General features: G+C 38.0%; 1 protein-coding gene across 6 annotated transcripts in view; it reads right to left on the bottom strand.

Moving 5' to 3' along the window:
- SPAG9 (sperm associated antigen 9) overlaps positions 1-15,577 on the bottom strand; it is a 65,601-nt gene that overhangs the window by 32,677 nt on the left and 17,347 nt on the right. For 4 of the 6 annotated variants that reach the window (XM_075169636.1, XM_075169633.1, XM_075169634.1 and 1 more), the window contains 2 exons: positions 13,129-13,199; positions 4,384-4,478 (listed from right to left, as the gene is read on the bottom strand). In XM_075169636.1, the coding sequence (XP_075025737.1) occupies positions 4,384-4,478; positions 13,129-13,199 (166 nt within the window). Of the gene's footprint in view, positions 1-3,538; positions 3,715-4,383; positions 4,479-13,128; positions 13,200-15,577 lie in introns of those variants that run through there. The other 2 variants (XM_075169637.1, XM_075169638.1) reach the window with 1 other exon arrangement.

The following is a 15,577-nucleotide window of genomic DNA, read 5'->3' as shown; positions in this document are numbered from 1 at the left end:
ACAGCTAAGTCATTAACTGAAGCATTTGGAAAAGTTGTAAACAATCAGCTTAGAGTCCAACTCTTCTCAAAATTTACAGTATTTTTCTTCTGAAGATCACAGGAATTACATGGATTTGTACAACTGAAAAGAACTGGGTCAAGGAATCACAGATGTTAGAACCAGCCCAGCCAAAAATTGCGTGGTTTTAACCAAGATCAGTTCAACACTCTACTTCACCCTAAAGCTGCACAAAAGCTTGTGCCAGTAAGGCAAATGACTTCATCCCAACTCTTCACCATCTCTGTTGTCTTTATCAGTTCTCTATGGCAAACAAAGTTTGGAAATTCCAAAGCTTCACATAAAAAAAAAAAATAATCCCCAAGTCAACCTTGCTGTCAGTAGTGTGATCAGTGAACAAAAAGATTAATTCTTCCTACTAGCAAGAGACAAAAACATTGTGTAGAACGAAATTCACAGGACGCTACAGCCAGCCCTGAAAAGGAAAAATATCAGCCAGGCATAGAATTGAGATAAAGCAAAGTATTTGTTCAGTCAGAACAATGAAATGCAGAAAAAAGGACTGTAATCAACTAGCACAGCTTTAAGTACACTAAAGACAGAAGATAAGAGCGTGCACAAGTAACGGCCGAAAATTATGCTTCTTGAGAAAGCATTGCCTGTAAGTATCCCTGCAGAGACAGTCCAGACACAATATTAAGATTTGAGAGATCTCACATTTTAGCATTATAAAAAGTCAAGTCACAACCACATATACTTTCTTTTGCAAGGCTTTTCACAAATTAAACAGAACCTAAGCAGAATATTCTGTTCAGAATTAGTATCTGCATATAAGTTATATGCAAAAATATGAAAGGGAATGTTGAAAAGCAAAAGAAAAAGCTAAGCACGTTTAAAATTTTTTTTTGTTTTGTTTTGTTTACTTAGAAGAAAAGGTAGTCAAGAAGGGATTGTATTTAGCAACTAAGCAGTAAACTCCTTTTGGTAAATTTTACATTGCCAAAAACCAACGTTCAAATAGCAAACAATTTTAATTGGCATGAACCTTTCCAGTACAGGTGTACAAAGATGCTCCCTGCCACAAAAATCTTTGCAACTAATTCTCATGTTGCATGTATCTTGGCCTTTCATAAACATTATTCCAAGTTACGTTGTTAATTTGAAAGTAGTTTAGCAGAGCAAAGTAGGCAGCAAAGCAAGTAAAGCAAAATCAGTCAGGATTACAAAATAAAAAGCATCAGATATTGCTCCAGCATCTGCAAGCTAACTGTGCTGAAAAATAGCCACAGAACTAAACCGAATTTGATTCCAATGATTCCCTCTATTGTAACAGGTTCTGCTTTTCTTTAGTTTTCCCACAACTCTAATGTGTGTGGGGAACAAAAGACAACACATAAGCTTAGATTATATCAAAAGACAGACTGAAACCATTTCATTGGTTAAGAAGTCCAGCAACAAAAAAAGGAAAAAAAGCAGCCCTTCAGTGGTAAAGAAAGCCGGTGATAAAGCATGCATTGTGAAGGGCCCTTCGCTCTGGAAAACGCCTCCCGGAGCAATGGTTCGGAGCAGACAGATTTGCTTACTTGCAGGATATGCCACAAAGCTTATCTTCTCTGCAGTCTTCAGAAGAGAGAATTTAAACAAAATGGGTACCAAAAAAGTTCACAACTGACATTTGCTTTTTTTGCGGAATAGTTTTAAATAAATTTTATAATGAACATATTTTGATGTGCTAAATCACAGTTCAGGTGCATTGCAAGACCAGACAGTAAATGAAGTTTGAAAAGGGGGCTTATTTTGGAAATGAAGGTTATTATGTGTGTGTCTGCATTAAAAGAAATTATCTGATTAGACTGAAGCAATTTCACTTATTTCACTGGTTGTTGACCGGAAAGCAAAGAACCCCTCCTACTCCCTCAGTGTCCAACAAATACCTGAAAACACGACAGTGAGCAGAAGACAGGCACGTGTTTTAAAAGCCTAAACTAATATTCTGAAGTGATGTATTGAAGCATTTACAGGAACCTTTAGGATAAGCAACCAGATGCTCTGCTCTAAAATCCGACTAGTGTTAAAAAAATAGAAACGATTCTTCTACGATTAGATTCCTTCATCCTATATTTTCATCTTTTTTAAATGAATAAATGACTACGGAACTGAGTTCCAATTCCTGTAATTCCTAAAACAAATTACTAGGAGCAGGAAACAGCATAGCTTCCCAAAACCCCTCAAATCCATTATTCTCCAGGGCAGCAAAAGCACATTACAAAAGAACTATTTCTTAAACCATCTGACTGCTTAAATATTAAAAAAAAAAAAAAAACCACCACACAACCTAACAGAAGTTACTGAACATGAAGTTCAATATTTTGCTTAGTTTTTTTTAGAGTTGGGGGTTATTTGTTTTGAGTTTGTTTTTTTCCCCCCCTTTAAACAAGAACAGCCCTACTAACTAGATCAGCCTATAGAGAGATTTTATTTCTTTGTATTTAAATATTCACAGACATTTATTATCAGTTATTAATAATTGGTATTTCTTTTATCTATTGATTGGCTTTAAACCTTTGGAACAACCCTTCTGTTCTCAGCGACCCAAGTTAAAAGCATACTACCATAGAAAGTCTACATGCACCATGTATTAAGGAGAAAGAGTCACATAGCTCTTTCAGAGAACACTATTTTCCAGCATTTTTCCCTTTTAAAATAAAGTTTACTATTAAATTTACAACCACAGTTAAAGTATGTCAAGTTTTCAGGTCAGAAAGCTACATTTTAAAACTTTTCCAGCTGTTTTCCCATTTGTAATTATAGTACTAAAATGTGTCAAGATTACTTTTGGTCACAATATCTTAATGTATCTCTGCTACTGCTCCAGGCAACTAGGACAAACAGAACATAACTTGAGGGGGGACAGACAGAGTTGGCAGCTCGCCATACAAGTATAGAAAAAGAGGAGAGGATAACATTTGGCTGAACAATAGTGAATAGGCTTTAAAAGCTCTAATGCTTAAATAATGAAAGATTTTTTTTCCCACCAAGCAATAATCAGATTTTTTTTTTACATAATGTGATCAATTAATTTCTGTGTTTTTGAGCAGATCATCAATTAACTGATCTTACGTAATTCTTTTGATTAAAAAAAGTGAAATTTAATAGTACAAGGCCTCAAACTCCATACATTTATGGCTACACAAGATCAGCCAAGTACCTGACAATACACTGAACGTGAGCTTTATCCGTGACATTATCATCACAGCTTTTTTTGCAGGTTACAATAAGCCAATGTAATAGCTGTCTTGAAAAAATAAAACAAACCATAAACTGACCTTGTACTTGCTGAATATAAGGCAATGAAATATGAGCATATAAAAAAAATATTGCCATATCCCAGTCCATAAATACTATGTTTACAAAAGAATTTGAAATTTATACATACTTTACATCTCTAATTTATCCTTGCTCTTTCTGTTTGAAAGGAAAACGGAAAGCAGAGAAAAAGAAAGAGCACATGAAGCTAAGGTTCAGTAGGTCAGAGTACCTGAGTATCCTTGGTAGGTTCTGCGTCAGAGCTGGCACACCAGTAGAAATAGAAAAGTGCACAAGCAGCAAAACAGAGAGAGATACCAAGATAGCCGAATTAATGACCACCGCCCCGCCAACGAAGCCAAACACAAATAGCAGCATGCATCCAGGATTCATGGCGCTGTGCTGGCATGGTGAAACGCCGGAACCAAGAAGGCTACACAGGGGCCGAGGGTGTATCTTTGTAGGCAAAGTCTGTCATTCAGCCGCTGCCACAAAAACAATGCCATCAGCAGCAGCTTTCCACTCTTCTGCAGCAGCTCCAGAGCAATGACATCACCGCTCTCCTCCCCCTCGCGCCGGGAGCCGCCGGGCTCCTCGCAGCATCTATGCAGCAACGCAGAGACACAGCCAGCCCTGGAGTTATTCCCCCCTCCTTCCACGCAGGGTTCATAGGCTAGAAAGCTTCAAAATCTGCATAATATATTCACACCAAGCCCTTAGAACAAATGGGTACCTCCATACACACCTTCAGCAACCCGTACACAAAGCCATGGCAAGACATCAATTATTTTGGGACAGCTGCTGACATTTTCCCTGCCTACCCAAATGCAAACGCTCAAAAAAGCTGAAATTGTTTAAGGCTAATGTACAAAGTATATCTCAATGTTTAGCAGTACAACAGCAAAAGCCTCTTTCTACTGATTTCTACACTATTCTCTTACCGCATTCCAATCGTACAACAAATCTTTCAGATTCAGCCAAACCGTTGTTGTGGGATTAAAGAACAAAGTCTTGCAAACACAAATGAATGGATTTTTTTTCTTTCATTTCAGGGTGAGAGCGTAATAAAGAGCTTACCTAATTCTACTGTGTGTTGTGGATTCTAGCTGATCACCCCCCGTTAGCTGATGAAGTTTGGTTCTTTCCAAGTGCTCCATATAATTGTGAATCATCTGTTTAAAATGACAAAGAACAGCAAGAAATATTTAATACCATTTACTTTTACTACAACTACATTATTCTCGGCCAATATAATATAATCTTCCCCTGTAATGCTAAAAATAGTAAACGTATTCAGAAACATTAAAGAAATAGATAAAGAAAGAAGCAAAATTATACAGTGTGTAAAACCACAAACCAGAAGAGAAGCCCATAATACATAAAAAAATTGGAGAACTTACTTGTGCATTCATGCACAGGAAACATCCTAAGGGCACACAAAGTGCATACGATATTTCAAAAAAAGAGTTTTGAACAGAAGTGCCATGTTCACATCCATTTCAGAGGCTGTTTAAGACCTCTATGTCCAACAAGTATTAAAATTCACTACGTGACACGCAATACATTTCACTATAGCTTAACTGCAAAGGACTGCAAAGGTCAGTCAATATGCACCTCAAATATTACACATAATAAATCTACAAACTAAAAATCAGATTGTTTCCATAGACAGAAATACAAAGTCAGCATCTTTCATCTTTTTTCTTTCAACATCCAAATAAATTTAAGTTCACTTATAGAAAACACAGAAAGCTTTGGTTTTAAATTATCTAGACTGACATCTCAAAAAGGACTGACTGCCTGTGAATTTTTAGTACTCATGAAGAGCTTTGCTTCCTTGCTCTCTTTCTTTTAAGAGAGACAGCCACAGACCAACATGCTGACTCCCGCAGTCATGACTTATTTAATGAACCCCGATTCCAATCAGCCAAAGGATGATCCTACTCAGATGTAACTGATCCAGGACGTGCATAGGGAGAAGGAACAGGTATCGCTGCATTACTCTAAAACCTTAATTTGGACACATGTCTTTGAAATGAAAACTGGGAAAGCCTGAAGAGAAGCCTACATGACATTTGGTATTTTTAGCATTTCTGCACTTACATTCAAAGATGAATAGGGCACTCGGAACAGAAAAAAAAAAAAAGAAAGAAATCATAGGTGTACTGCAGAAGAATTTAGTGTCCTTTTCTCCTGAGACATATTCAGGTCACATCTCAAAGGCTTCCTCTAGAAAAAAATACCTATGTTCTAAAACTGTAATTTCTTCTGCTATTGTAGAAAGGGTATACACACACTTTTAGAATTGTGTTATTAACAGGCATTTGTACAACCAATATTACATAACCTTTTATTTTGGGGACATTTGCATACATTAGGACTGAATTCAGCAGGACCTGGAAACCTACATCTAGGTGTTACTCTCAAGTCAGGGCTGATCTGTCCAAGGCCAGTAAGCTTGACCTTCGGATGCTACTAACTTCACGTGATACCAGCTTCTCCACAAACACTGCTTGCCAGCATTAGCTATGTATGAATATATATAAATCAGTAACTTACATGGTAAATACTGTTTACATACAGATCCTGGTTTTCCCAAAATTCACCTGAACTAATCAATATAATTCAGACCAGAAAAAAAAAATCGTGCTTTTTTAGAGAAACATTATATAATATACTTTAACTGCTGTCAAAAGCTTACAAAATTTATCCTCCAACAAAATGATATAAATGCAGTGTTTTACTAGGACCATCTCATTTGCTTTCTGAATTTTTTTAATGCTAGCTCATACACAGACACAATCAGAATTGAAAGCTCCACCTGCAACTATCCACATTTCTTGTTTTTTCTGTTTCCACTAAGCAACCAAAATCAGGTCTTCCGATGGTTCCTGTGCATAGTTTTACACAAGTTTATTATAATCCAAATTAATTTAAAAATTCCAGGAAAAAATCAATGAATAACTTTGAAATGCACATTAGACCATTCTGTATCCTGTTCACATATTCCCTCATCATGGGGGGGAGATATGACTGAACAAAAGCTGACCTACCTGCAAACAATTCCATTTGCAGCACACCAATTGGTTTCTCTAAGTAAAATTTTAAACAGAACATCTGTGGTGCTTTTTAGCTAGCGAACAGAAGCTGAGTAACTAGTACCTTTCCAGGGAACAACTAACACATGGGAAAAAAAGAGTAGGGTCAGGAAAACCTGCACAACTTTCATATTTTGCAAAATACATGGTTTAACCCACTTTCTTCCCTCCTCTCAGTCTATTCTTTTGTTTACTGAAGTGTCTCATCGTATTTATTACCCACATACAGAGGCTAGAGGGCAGGTCAATCAAAAGGACTATGTAGTTTAATACTGTGCTGCAGATAAAAATACTGCTGATGGTAAAATAAGCAAATCTGAAGGTCACATACTTCAGCATAAAGCGCATAAGCTATAGGAACACAAAAATAAGATAAAAAACCAAACGTGTGCATCATATGCATGTGCAGTGCAGCATGGCAATTTGTCTACAGATCCAGGCTATACATGCCAGTGGTGTCCCAAAAATCTGAAAAACAGTGGTACCGCCATGTAAAGCCCACGCACTGCCTCGATCCAGGGTCCCAAGGATAAAAGCTGACAATACTGGAATATTGTCCACAAGCAGCGAAGTTCCTCACCCTCCCTCCCTACCCATGGGACAGGGGGCAGAGGCTACACAGCTGGTGCTGTAGAGTCATGAGACATAGCACCTGGATTCTCAACATCTAGAAATCAGTTAATAAAAAGGTTGAAATAAAAAATTAAATACTGTAACTTATTGGGAACTTAGGTCATTAACTGCTCGTCTACAACAAAATTTTGAAGACTCCCTCCAAAACCACTGGGATTTGAACTAGATCACCTTCAGAGGCTCTTTTCAATCCAAATTACTCCAAGTCTTAGCATATCCTTGAAATGTCATCCCGATCCAAAAAAAAAGTCTAATGAATTAACACACCAGAAATCCCAAGTGCTCAAAATTTGATCAAAAATTTTGCTATGTTTTGAAATTACTCAGCTATTCAAAGAAAAAAATAATATTATTGACAATTAAAAATAGATATAAATGGAATAATTGCTCTCTACTCAGCACAATTCTTACTCAAGTTACACTAAAGGACAGATGACAAATAAAAGACTATATCTACTACCCTTCTCTTCAGTAAGAGTTGGCGTCAATATTTAATCATCCATAACCTTTTACTACCGACAGCTCACCTTGCTGCCCCTGAAGTCCACAAGTATTTTGATTATGACCAATTGTTCCAAGGAAGACATCAAAAATACTGACCACTCTTCATCATTGTTGTAATTAACTACATTGCTCAATTACCATTAGTTGAGGGCATTAAAGATAAACTCAGAACTTGGAAGAATTACCTTATGTAGTTAACAGCATTTCATAATTCACGTGTTAGCTCATTTTAGTGCACAACATGTAAAAACTGACTATAATGGGCTCTTGAAGACATTAAAGCATGAATATGAAAGTCATTCCCTTCGAATGCAAGTGACAGCAATGCAATATCTTTTCATCTCAAAAAATACTCAGATTGGTTTCCTCATACAGCACTTGACAAGTTCTGCAACTGTAGAAAGCGTTACAGGTTTTTCTACTTGAGCTTCAGCATTCAGTGAAACACAATGAACATCCTGTCACTAGTTTCTATTCCTACCCTTACAAATATGACCAGTCCCAATGTACACAAGCCTGATACTTTCTTTACCACAAACAAATGTATATATACCATGTTGTGGTTACTGTTACCTGCACCTTTTCCTTAACCAGGTTGAGAGCATCTCCTTTATACCTTCCTTTCTCTTTCACTCCTCCTTCCTTTCTGTGTCAATGCTTTAACTCCCCCAGGACAGTTTTAGTAATTCTTTCACTGTCAGACCAGGCTCTGTGCTACAGCCCTCGCTGTTCATCCTGCAGATCCAATCAGCTTCGGCACAAGCGGCTCCTCCCTTTGGGAATGTGCGATGAACTGTGTATATATAGATCTTTCTTTGTCCCACATAATCTAGATTTATTAAGGTAATAGACATTTCTAGAATCTCCTTGATTCAGTACGAAAGTCCTAAACATACTTCCATGTAACTACCTTTTACCTTTAAGGATTCGTGGTGAGCTTGTCACTTAAGTAAAAGCATCATTCCCACTGGTGAGCTTGATGCATCTTTATCCACATATTAGATGATGTTGCTGGCACATACAATAGTGTGCAAAGATGTTAAATCCAGGCTTTATACATCAAGCTGTTAATGCTTAGCATAAGGCTTTAGAAAAACTATTTGCTTGAACAGATACCTAAAGTCTAATCTCAAAAACACTAGGACTGGTGCCCATGCTTAGCCACAATTGTAATTAGACATCTCCACTTAGCCTTCTCTTCCTGTTTCCCTACACAGGGACTTGCTGGGGATATCTGTTTATCCAAATGAACCTGACAAAGTACATTCCCAATGCCAGAGACAGGCTCACTGTTCTGTCACATTGTATCAGCGCAAAACACTGAGAAACTTCCATGGCCCAATTATGCTTCATTAAACTAAGCCCATATTCTGTGTGTCAGGGAAAGAGATATTGAACCATCTTAGCCTTATGTTTCCCAAAGGCTAAAAAGAATCACTTCCTTAACAGAAAAAAAAAAGTTTTAATTTGGAAATCTGTGCAGAGAAGTGCCACAGGTGTTAGTCAACTCTCAAGTAGATGCTATAGTACTGCTTTGCCTCAATCTCCCAACTGAGTAGTAAATGTAAAACAGTCTAAAGCCAAGCCTTTAAAAAGCCAGTGCCATAGTTATGAATTGTGCCCCATTAACTATGCAGAAAAAGAAAACAAGACCCTTTACCTCCTACTCAGGAGGTTTGCTCTGAAAGAGTCACTAGCAGCAGTGCATCATCTCTTTGCAGCAAAGGCAAAAAGCACCAGCAGGTACATGCAGAAGACAAGACTGCTTTTATACAGGTAATATAACAAGTAAATTTTCTATTAACAGAATAGTATTTGAGATAAAAGCTATAACCAAGTAATAAAATTCCTTTTAAGTCTATAGAGCAAAGGTCTAAACATTTTTTGATTAGACCACTGTCAACCATTCAACCTTCCAACATACTGTTCTTGTGGCTGTACGATCATTTCCTGCATCTGGTCCTCTATAGCCAGAGAAAGATGGAAACGAGACTTTGTGTAGTTAAATTCCAGAAGTTCAGATTCAGGAACTCCAGCATGCAGCTTTATTGCTCATTTGTTCTGAGCATTAGAACAGAACAAGATCAGCGCAAGATCAAAATACGCTGCAGGCAGAGGAAAGACAACGTTAACTAAGCAGGGAATCATGACATGGATGTCAGAACGTGTTCAGGTTGCATTCATACATGATGTTCTGACTGAACATGTTATTCTCTCCACTACCTGCTACAAATGCTCAGCTACACTCCATCTTCCAATCTACCAACTCAACTGCTCAGGTTATCATACCTTAATCCATTTAAAGTCAAGCCACTTAGCTCAAGTACAGACTTACCAGGGGAGGAAGCTTAAGGGGATATATTCCACTCACACTCATTAGCTCATCTCCCGCTCTATAGAGAGCAGCAAGAAAGATAGAGGCTAATTTGACAGAAGGCTGAAGAAGGCTAGAGCCTCTTCCCAGAGCTTTAACCAGTCACAGCAGCCCTGCTGTCTCTGCAGCTGCAAAGACACCTTGTTGCTAGGGCAGGCTGGTGCCCCGGAGCTGCAATGCAGAGCCCTGTCTCTGGCAGGCTGAGCTCCAAGGAGCACTCCCAGCACTCATCACTGCGGGTGAGGGATTCAGTTCTCTGGTTCGCATCACTGGTGTAACTTCCCATGGCTTAATCAGTTTTAAGTAGGTCTTGGTCCATTTTGACTGAAACTGTTTAGGCGAAATTCCCGTGCGCTGCTGAGCGAGCTTGCTGGGCAGTGATCTCCAGCAAAGAGGTAGCCACAAGCAGGTAGGGTTAGGGCTGAAAGAGGACATGGTTACAGAACCTCAGCGAAGTCAAGAGTTGGAAGACAAAGAAGTCTGAAATACTAAGCCGTGAATTAAAAAATACAGGGGGAATAAAAGGAAGCAAATACCAAAGACAGGCAGAATAGAAACAATTGCTAGAAATTAAGATTGCAGAAAAGGCAGTCAAGTCACATCTTTAATGCGACATCTGTCAAAGTAATCACTGCCAACATCTTAGAGATTAAAAAAAAAAAAGAAAAAATCTTTCTAATGCTCTGTTCATTATTTGGTCAATTAAAAGAAAAACAATTGCCATTTCAGTAAGTACCAAAGATGGATCACTTGCAAAGACAATGGTGAAGCTGATTCAGAAGGAAAAAAGTATTCCTTCCTAGAAAAACATGAAAATAAGAAAGATTTCAGAAACAAGTATTGTGATAGAAGTATTCAAGCCAATAAACTTGATAACTTAATGCTTAAAGTCGGTTGGATATTCGCCAAAATATCTTGCGTTAAAAGAAAAAAGTTACTACACAGACCTAAAACACTAGAATTTGTTGGGAGAAGGGGAAGCAGGACATCACAAAGGGGATGGGGGAAGACGGGCACTATTATCAGACAGTCCTTTCCACTCCCCAGGGATTTCAGTCCCTGAGTCTTAAACACACCCCAGATACCAGCATTAAAATGCTGACCTGAGACAGTCCGTGACTAAAGTAAAGTACATCAGGAAGTTCATACTTTGCAAGATTGACAATGGTCTCTCTAATTGTGCTCAAAAATGTCTTTGCAAATGCAGATAAGGAGTATCTAGTTAACTTCCCGAGGTTAGTCACACAGTTGTTAAAAAGGCTCCCAACCTTCAATAAACAATCACACTCCTGGTAGCTGTTCTTTGTCCTTAGTTCCCAGCCCAGAGCTGAGCTTTCACAGCCCACAAACCCATTACCCCATCAACTCTCCATGTCCTATCTTGAATATACTGTTGTATTTCAGCAGCTGCCAGCTGGTGGTCTGAGAATTTTGGGTACCTCTAGTATTGTGTACACACACTTGTCACCTGAAGACAGAGATCAAAATCTTCATAGACAAAACCAGAAATAACTTAAGGTAAAGGTTTTTGGTTTTAGAAGCTATGTAACAAAGGGAGAGAGGTGAAACGTTCAAAAGGAAAAAAATTAAAATGCTGAGACTGGGAAACAAAGAAAGAAGGAAGTAAACATGCTGAAAGGAAGGGGCACAGAAAACATGAGACCTGATTTTAGGAGCACAGAGGTATGAATATACCATGTTGCATTACAAGTTATTTCTTTATGAAGAAAGGACATAGTCACCTCAGTAATAACAAAGCCCAAGGAAACACCTCTCCCTACACCAAAGAAAGTGAATTTAAGATGTAAAAGCATTTAATAAATTGGAATCAAACCAGAAGAGGTTGTTGTCCATTTTGGAGCAAAACCTACGTAAAAAGATATTCAGAACATTTCATTAGCATTTCATTGAATTAATGGTGCCCAATACATTTAGTTATCTTGAACTCTGCAAAACAGGACTCAACAAAAACCTGTGCCATTTCTATTGTGATGGTACCCATAGGTTCTAACTAAAATAAACCAAAATTTTGCAAGCACAGAGTACTCTGAAGTACTTCCAATTCAAACAGATGTAAAACTTAAGTGGGCAGCATTAAGCTTTGTCACTTCTCATTTTACTTAAATTTCCAGTTTTCAACAGATGCAGCATTCTAAAGCAACTCCTTAGTAACAAACGTGATCTTAAATACATCAGGATTTAAGTAAATATATGAATATTTTTAAGAACTGCAGAAATCTTGTCATGCAATACTCCAGAGCTATATGCTGGTTGTGGTTCAGCTGTCAGTATAACATACTCATCTTAAGATGGCTAAGGAAGTACTAGAGGTAACCAAATCAGACATCTGTGTTTGCTTTCCCTTTCCCCACATGTGGTCTTTTGAACTAGGAACAGTCAGTATTGCATTCCCCACTGTTAGTGATGATCTAAAAACAGCTATCTGACCCTTCAAACAAAGGCAAAGCAATCAGAGAAAGCAGAAGAACTATGCTCAATATTGGGGCTTCAGATTAATCAGAATTGTTCAGAGAACCTAGTGACTTCCTCACTAAAGTAAGTATACTATTTAGGCAGTAAGCACCCCTGCATGGGAAAGACAACCTGCTGCTAAAAATCAAAGCACTGCAAGTCCCTTTATGCTCTAGAACCAACTTAAAAAGTGTGGCTCTTATTTAATATAACAAAGTCAAACTTGTCCCATCTTCATCAGCAAAAACTGCTTTCAATAGCTATTAATAAGTATGGCAGGGACTTCTTTTAATCTTGTATCTCAGTAGGAGGCCAATTTTTGAAGGTATTTGTTCCTTCAATGGTACAAGTAAAACCAACACAGAAAACTGCTGAAAGACTACCGAGAATGCAATTTCATTTCTATTTCTTTGAAGTTTGTTAGTGTGCTTTGAAGAATTGTCTTTGAAATATGAAAAAGCAAATTCTTATTTTTTTAAAAACTTCTGAATATCTGAGAAAGCTATAAAATTGACAAACGTGTAATCAAACTAACATGGAAAAATAGACACTTAGATGTGAATTAGAAAAACTACACACCAAATGAAGCCTGGTTACAACCAACATTACCAATACAAACATCCAAGCATCAGTGAATAAACTAAAGCATCCAATAATTTTCCCAGTTGCTCACAACACAAAGTTTTCCATAGATCTACATTTTTACAGACATCCCAAATTCATCTTGGCATAGTGACCTACCTCTGTATGTCTTGAATGAAGTGCATTATATTCTTTCTTGAGTTCTGCCTCCCTCTCCTCAAGTCTGCTAACTGGAAGAAAAAAAATTAAAAAAGGAATTAAAATTAAATTCAGAGTTCTAGTAAATGAGACTGTGACTTGCCCAGGACTAGGCAACCAGATCAGAGATGAGAGTATTTTTACTAGTGAATAGCAAAGAGTAGCTAAAAAGTATGTCGATTCTTGTGTTTTTAAACTCTCAACACTTGAGCTTCCCACGTACATCAGCAGCAGCATAATCTTAAGATTTGCAGTCCTCGTAAAAAGCCCAAGTACTATTCTCCCTAGCTGATTGCTAGTCCAATGAAAGGGGATTTTTATGATCAAGGACAGCTTACTGCTTGCACCAACCCAGATTGTTTCACACGTGCACATGGAAAACATAGGAAGAGGCAGAAGCCACGTGAGCTAGACTCATCTCGGATGAGAGCTGTGAGCTCCAGTTAAAGCTCTATATTGGTTTTCTAGAATATAACCACACAATCTCCAGAGGTGTTTAACTAGGACAAACATAAACAAGATATTTTTTAAATAGCTTCAAGTCATATGTTGTGGTACAGAAATTAAGACTTCTGCTGGCATTCACTCATATTCCACTGAGTATTAAAGCAATAGATTCAGGGAAAGAAAACGTTTTAATATTTCTGTAGGTATTCCAAGGAATTAAAAATACATCTAGCAGATTTAGTAGAACTTTAGACAATAAGTTCATATTAAGAAGAGATGAGCTGGCACAAAATATGCAATTAATTTGCAGAAAACCAAAAAGAATTCAGAACTTTCTTCACACAACTAATTCCTTCTATTTAAACAGAAAACATTTTTTGCTGCTTAGATGTGAATTCCATCTTTTTGTTTAGGTATTTTTGAGCACGATATTTATGTGATGTAAGCATGTGTTTCAAATTCTGTAACTGAGCTTCTCTTATTCCACTTGTCATGTTTAAATACCCCTGGGAAACTTCAAATTTATAGTTACTCGTCTCCAGAGACTCATTGCCAAACACACATTATGTGAAGACAAATGCCAGCATCTTCTCTGCCATTTGCATATTTTCATATTGCCAACTGGGTCTTCTGAAAATTAATTCTCAGTATACCATTTCTTTTTGCTCCATATATCTGTATTTTGGCACAGTATTTTATTGTAAGTACGTTTCAGTCGAAAAAATCTTTGCCCGAGTCAAATGCTGGAACCAAAATACATAACTGTCTCCTCAACATTCTTAGCTCCTAATCTAATCTTGCTCTTATAAGAACATTAAGTTCCTTGACACAACCTTTTGCACTCCACATATAAATATCTGACCAAAAGTATTAAATCAAATTTTATTTATACTAATGCAAGATTGAACACTTTCATTTCTGCACTGTTACCAGACTGAACAAGAGCTGTTTGGGTCAAAGAGCAATAAGTGATATACAAGTGTTTACAGCACAACGTATATAAAAATATATTTTACTGCACAATACATACATAAATATGTATTTTTGAGACGCAATGCAGGAGACAAATAATATCTAATGAATGGAAGATTTTAGTTTATTAATTTTAGGCAACAGATATTTTAAGCCTCCTCATACATTTAAAGGGAGGTTATATGGAAGCTTGTGGTAAGCACCTACAGAAACGAGTGTCAGAATCTGTAGTTACAAAGCATGATATGACAAACCAAATTCTATCCACTATCTTAGACTGACCCGTATTCTAGTCAGAAGTAACTACATTTTACAACAGTTGACCATCAGAGACATCCTAGCAGTAACCAGTCGGTAGCTACAAGGCAGAGCTCAGCAGCTTCAGCTGCCCACACCCCATGCAGTGATGGCTGTGCTCGCTTGGGAATCCACCATCTCCGGGCTTTGCATCACAGTTCCCAGCGTCTCTCCGCTCCCGGCAGACCACGGGCCTGGTAACCTTTCCGCTGTGCTAGACCTGCTTTAGGACAGCTTTAGAATCATAGAATCATAGAATCATACAGGTTGGAAAAGACCTCTAAGATCATCGTGTCCAACCGTCAACCCAACACCACCATGCCCACTACACCATGTCCCTAAGGGCCTCATCTACACGTCTTTTAAATACCTCCAGGGATGGTGACTCCACCACTTCCCTGGGCAGCCTGTTCCAAGGCCTGACCACTCTTTCAGTAAAGAAATTTTTCCTAATGTTCAATCTAAACCTCCCTTGGCGCAACTTGAGGCCATTTCCTCTTGTCCTATCGCTTGTTACTTGGCAGAAGAGACCAACCCCCACCTCGCTACAACCTCCTTTCAGGTAGTTGTAGAGCGCGATGAGGTCTCCCCTCAGCCTCCTCTTCTCCAGACTAAACAGTCCCAGTTCCCTCAGCCGCTCCTCATAAGACTTGTGCTCCAGGCCCTTCACCAGCTTCGTTGCCCTCCTCTGGAC

This window comes from Calonectris borealis, chromosome 20 (assembly GCF_964195595.1).
Source record: "Calonectris borealis chromosome 20, bCalBor7.hap1.2, whole genome shotgun sequence".
Taxonomy (NCBI): domain Eukaryota; kingdom Metazoa; phylum Chordata; class Aves; order Procellariiformes; family Procellariidae; genus Calonectris; species Calonectris borealis.
This window is presented reverse-complemented; position numbering and strand designations above follow the sequence as displayed.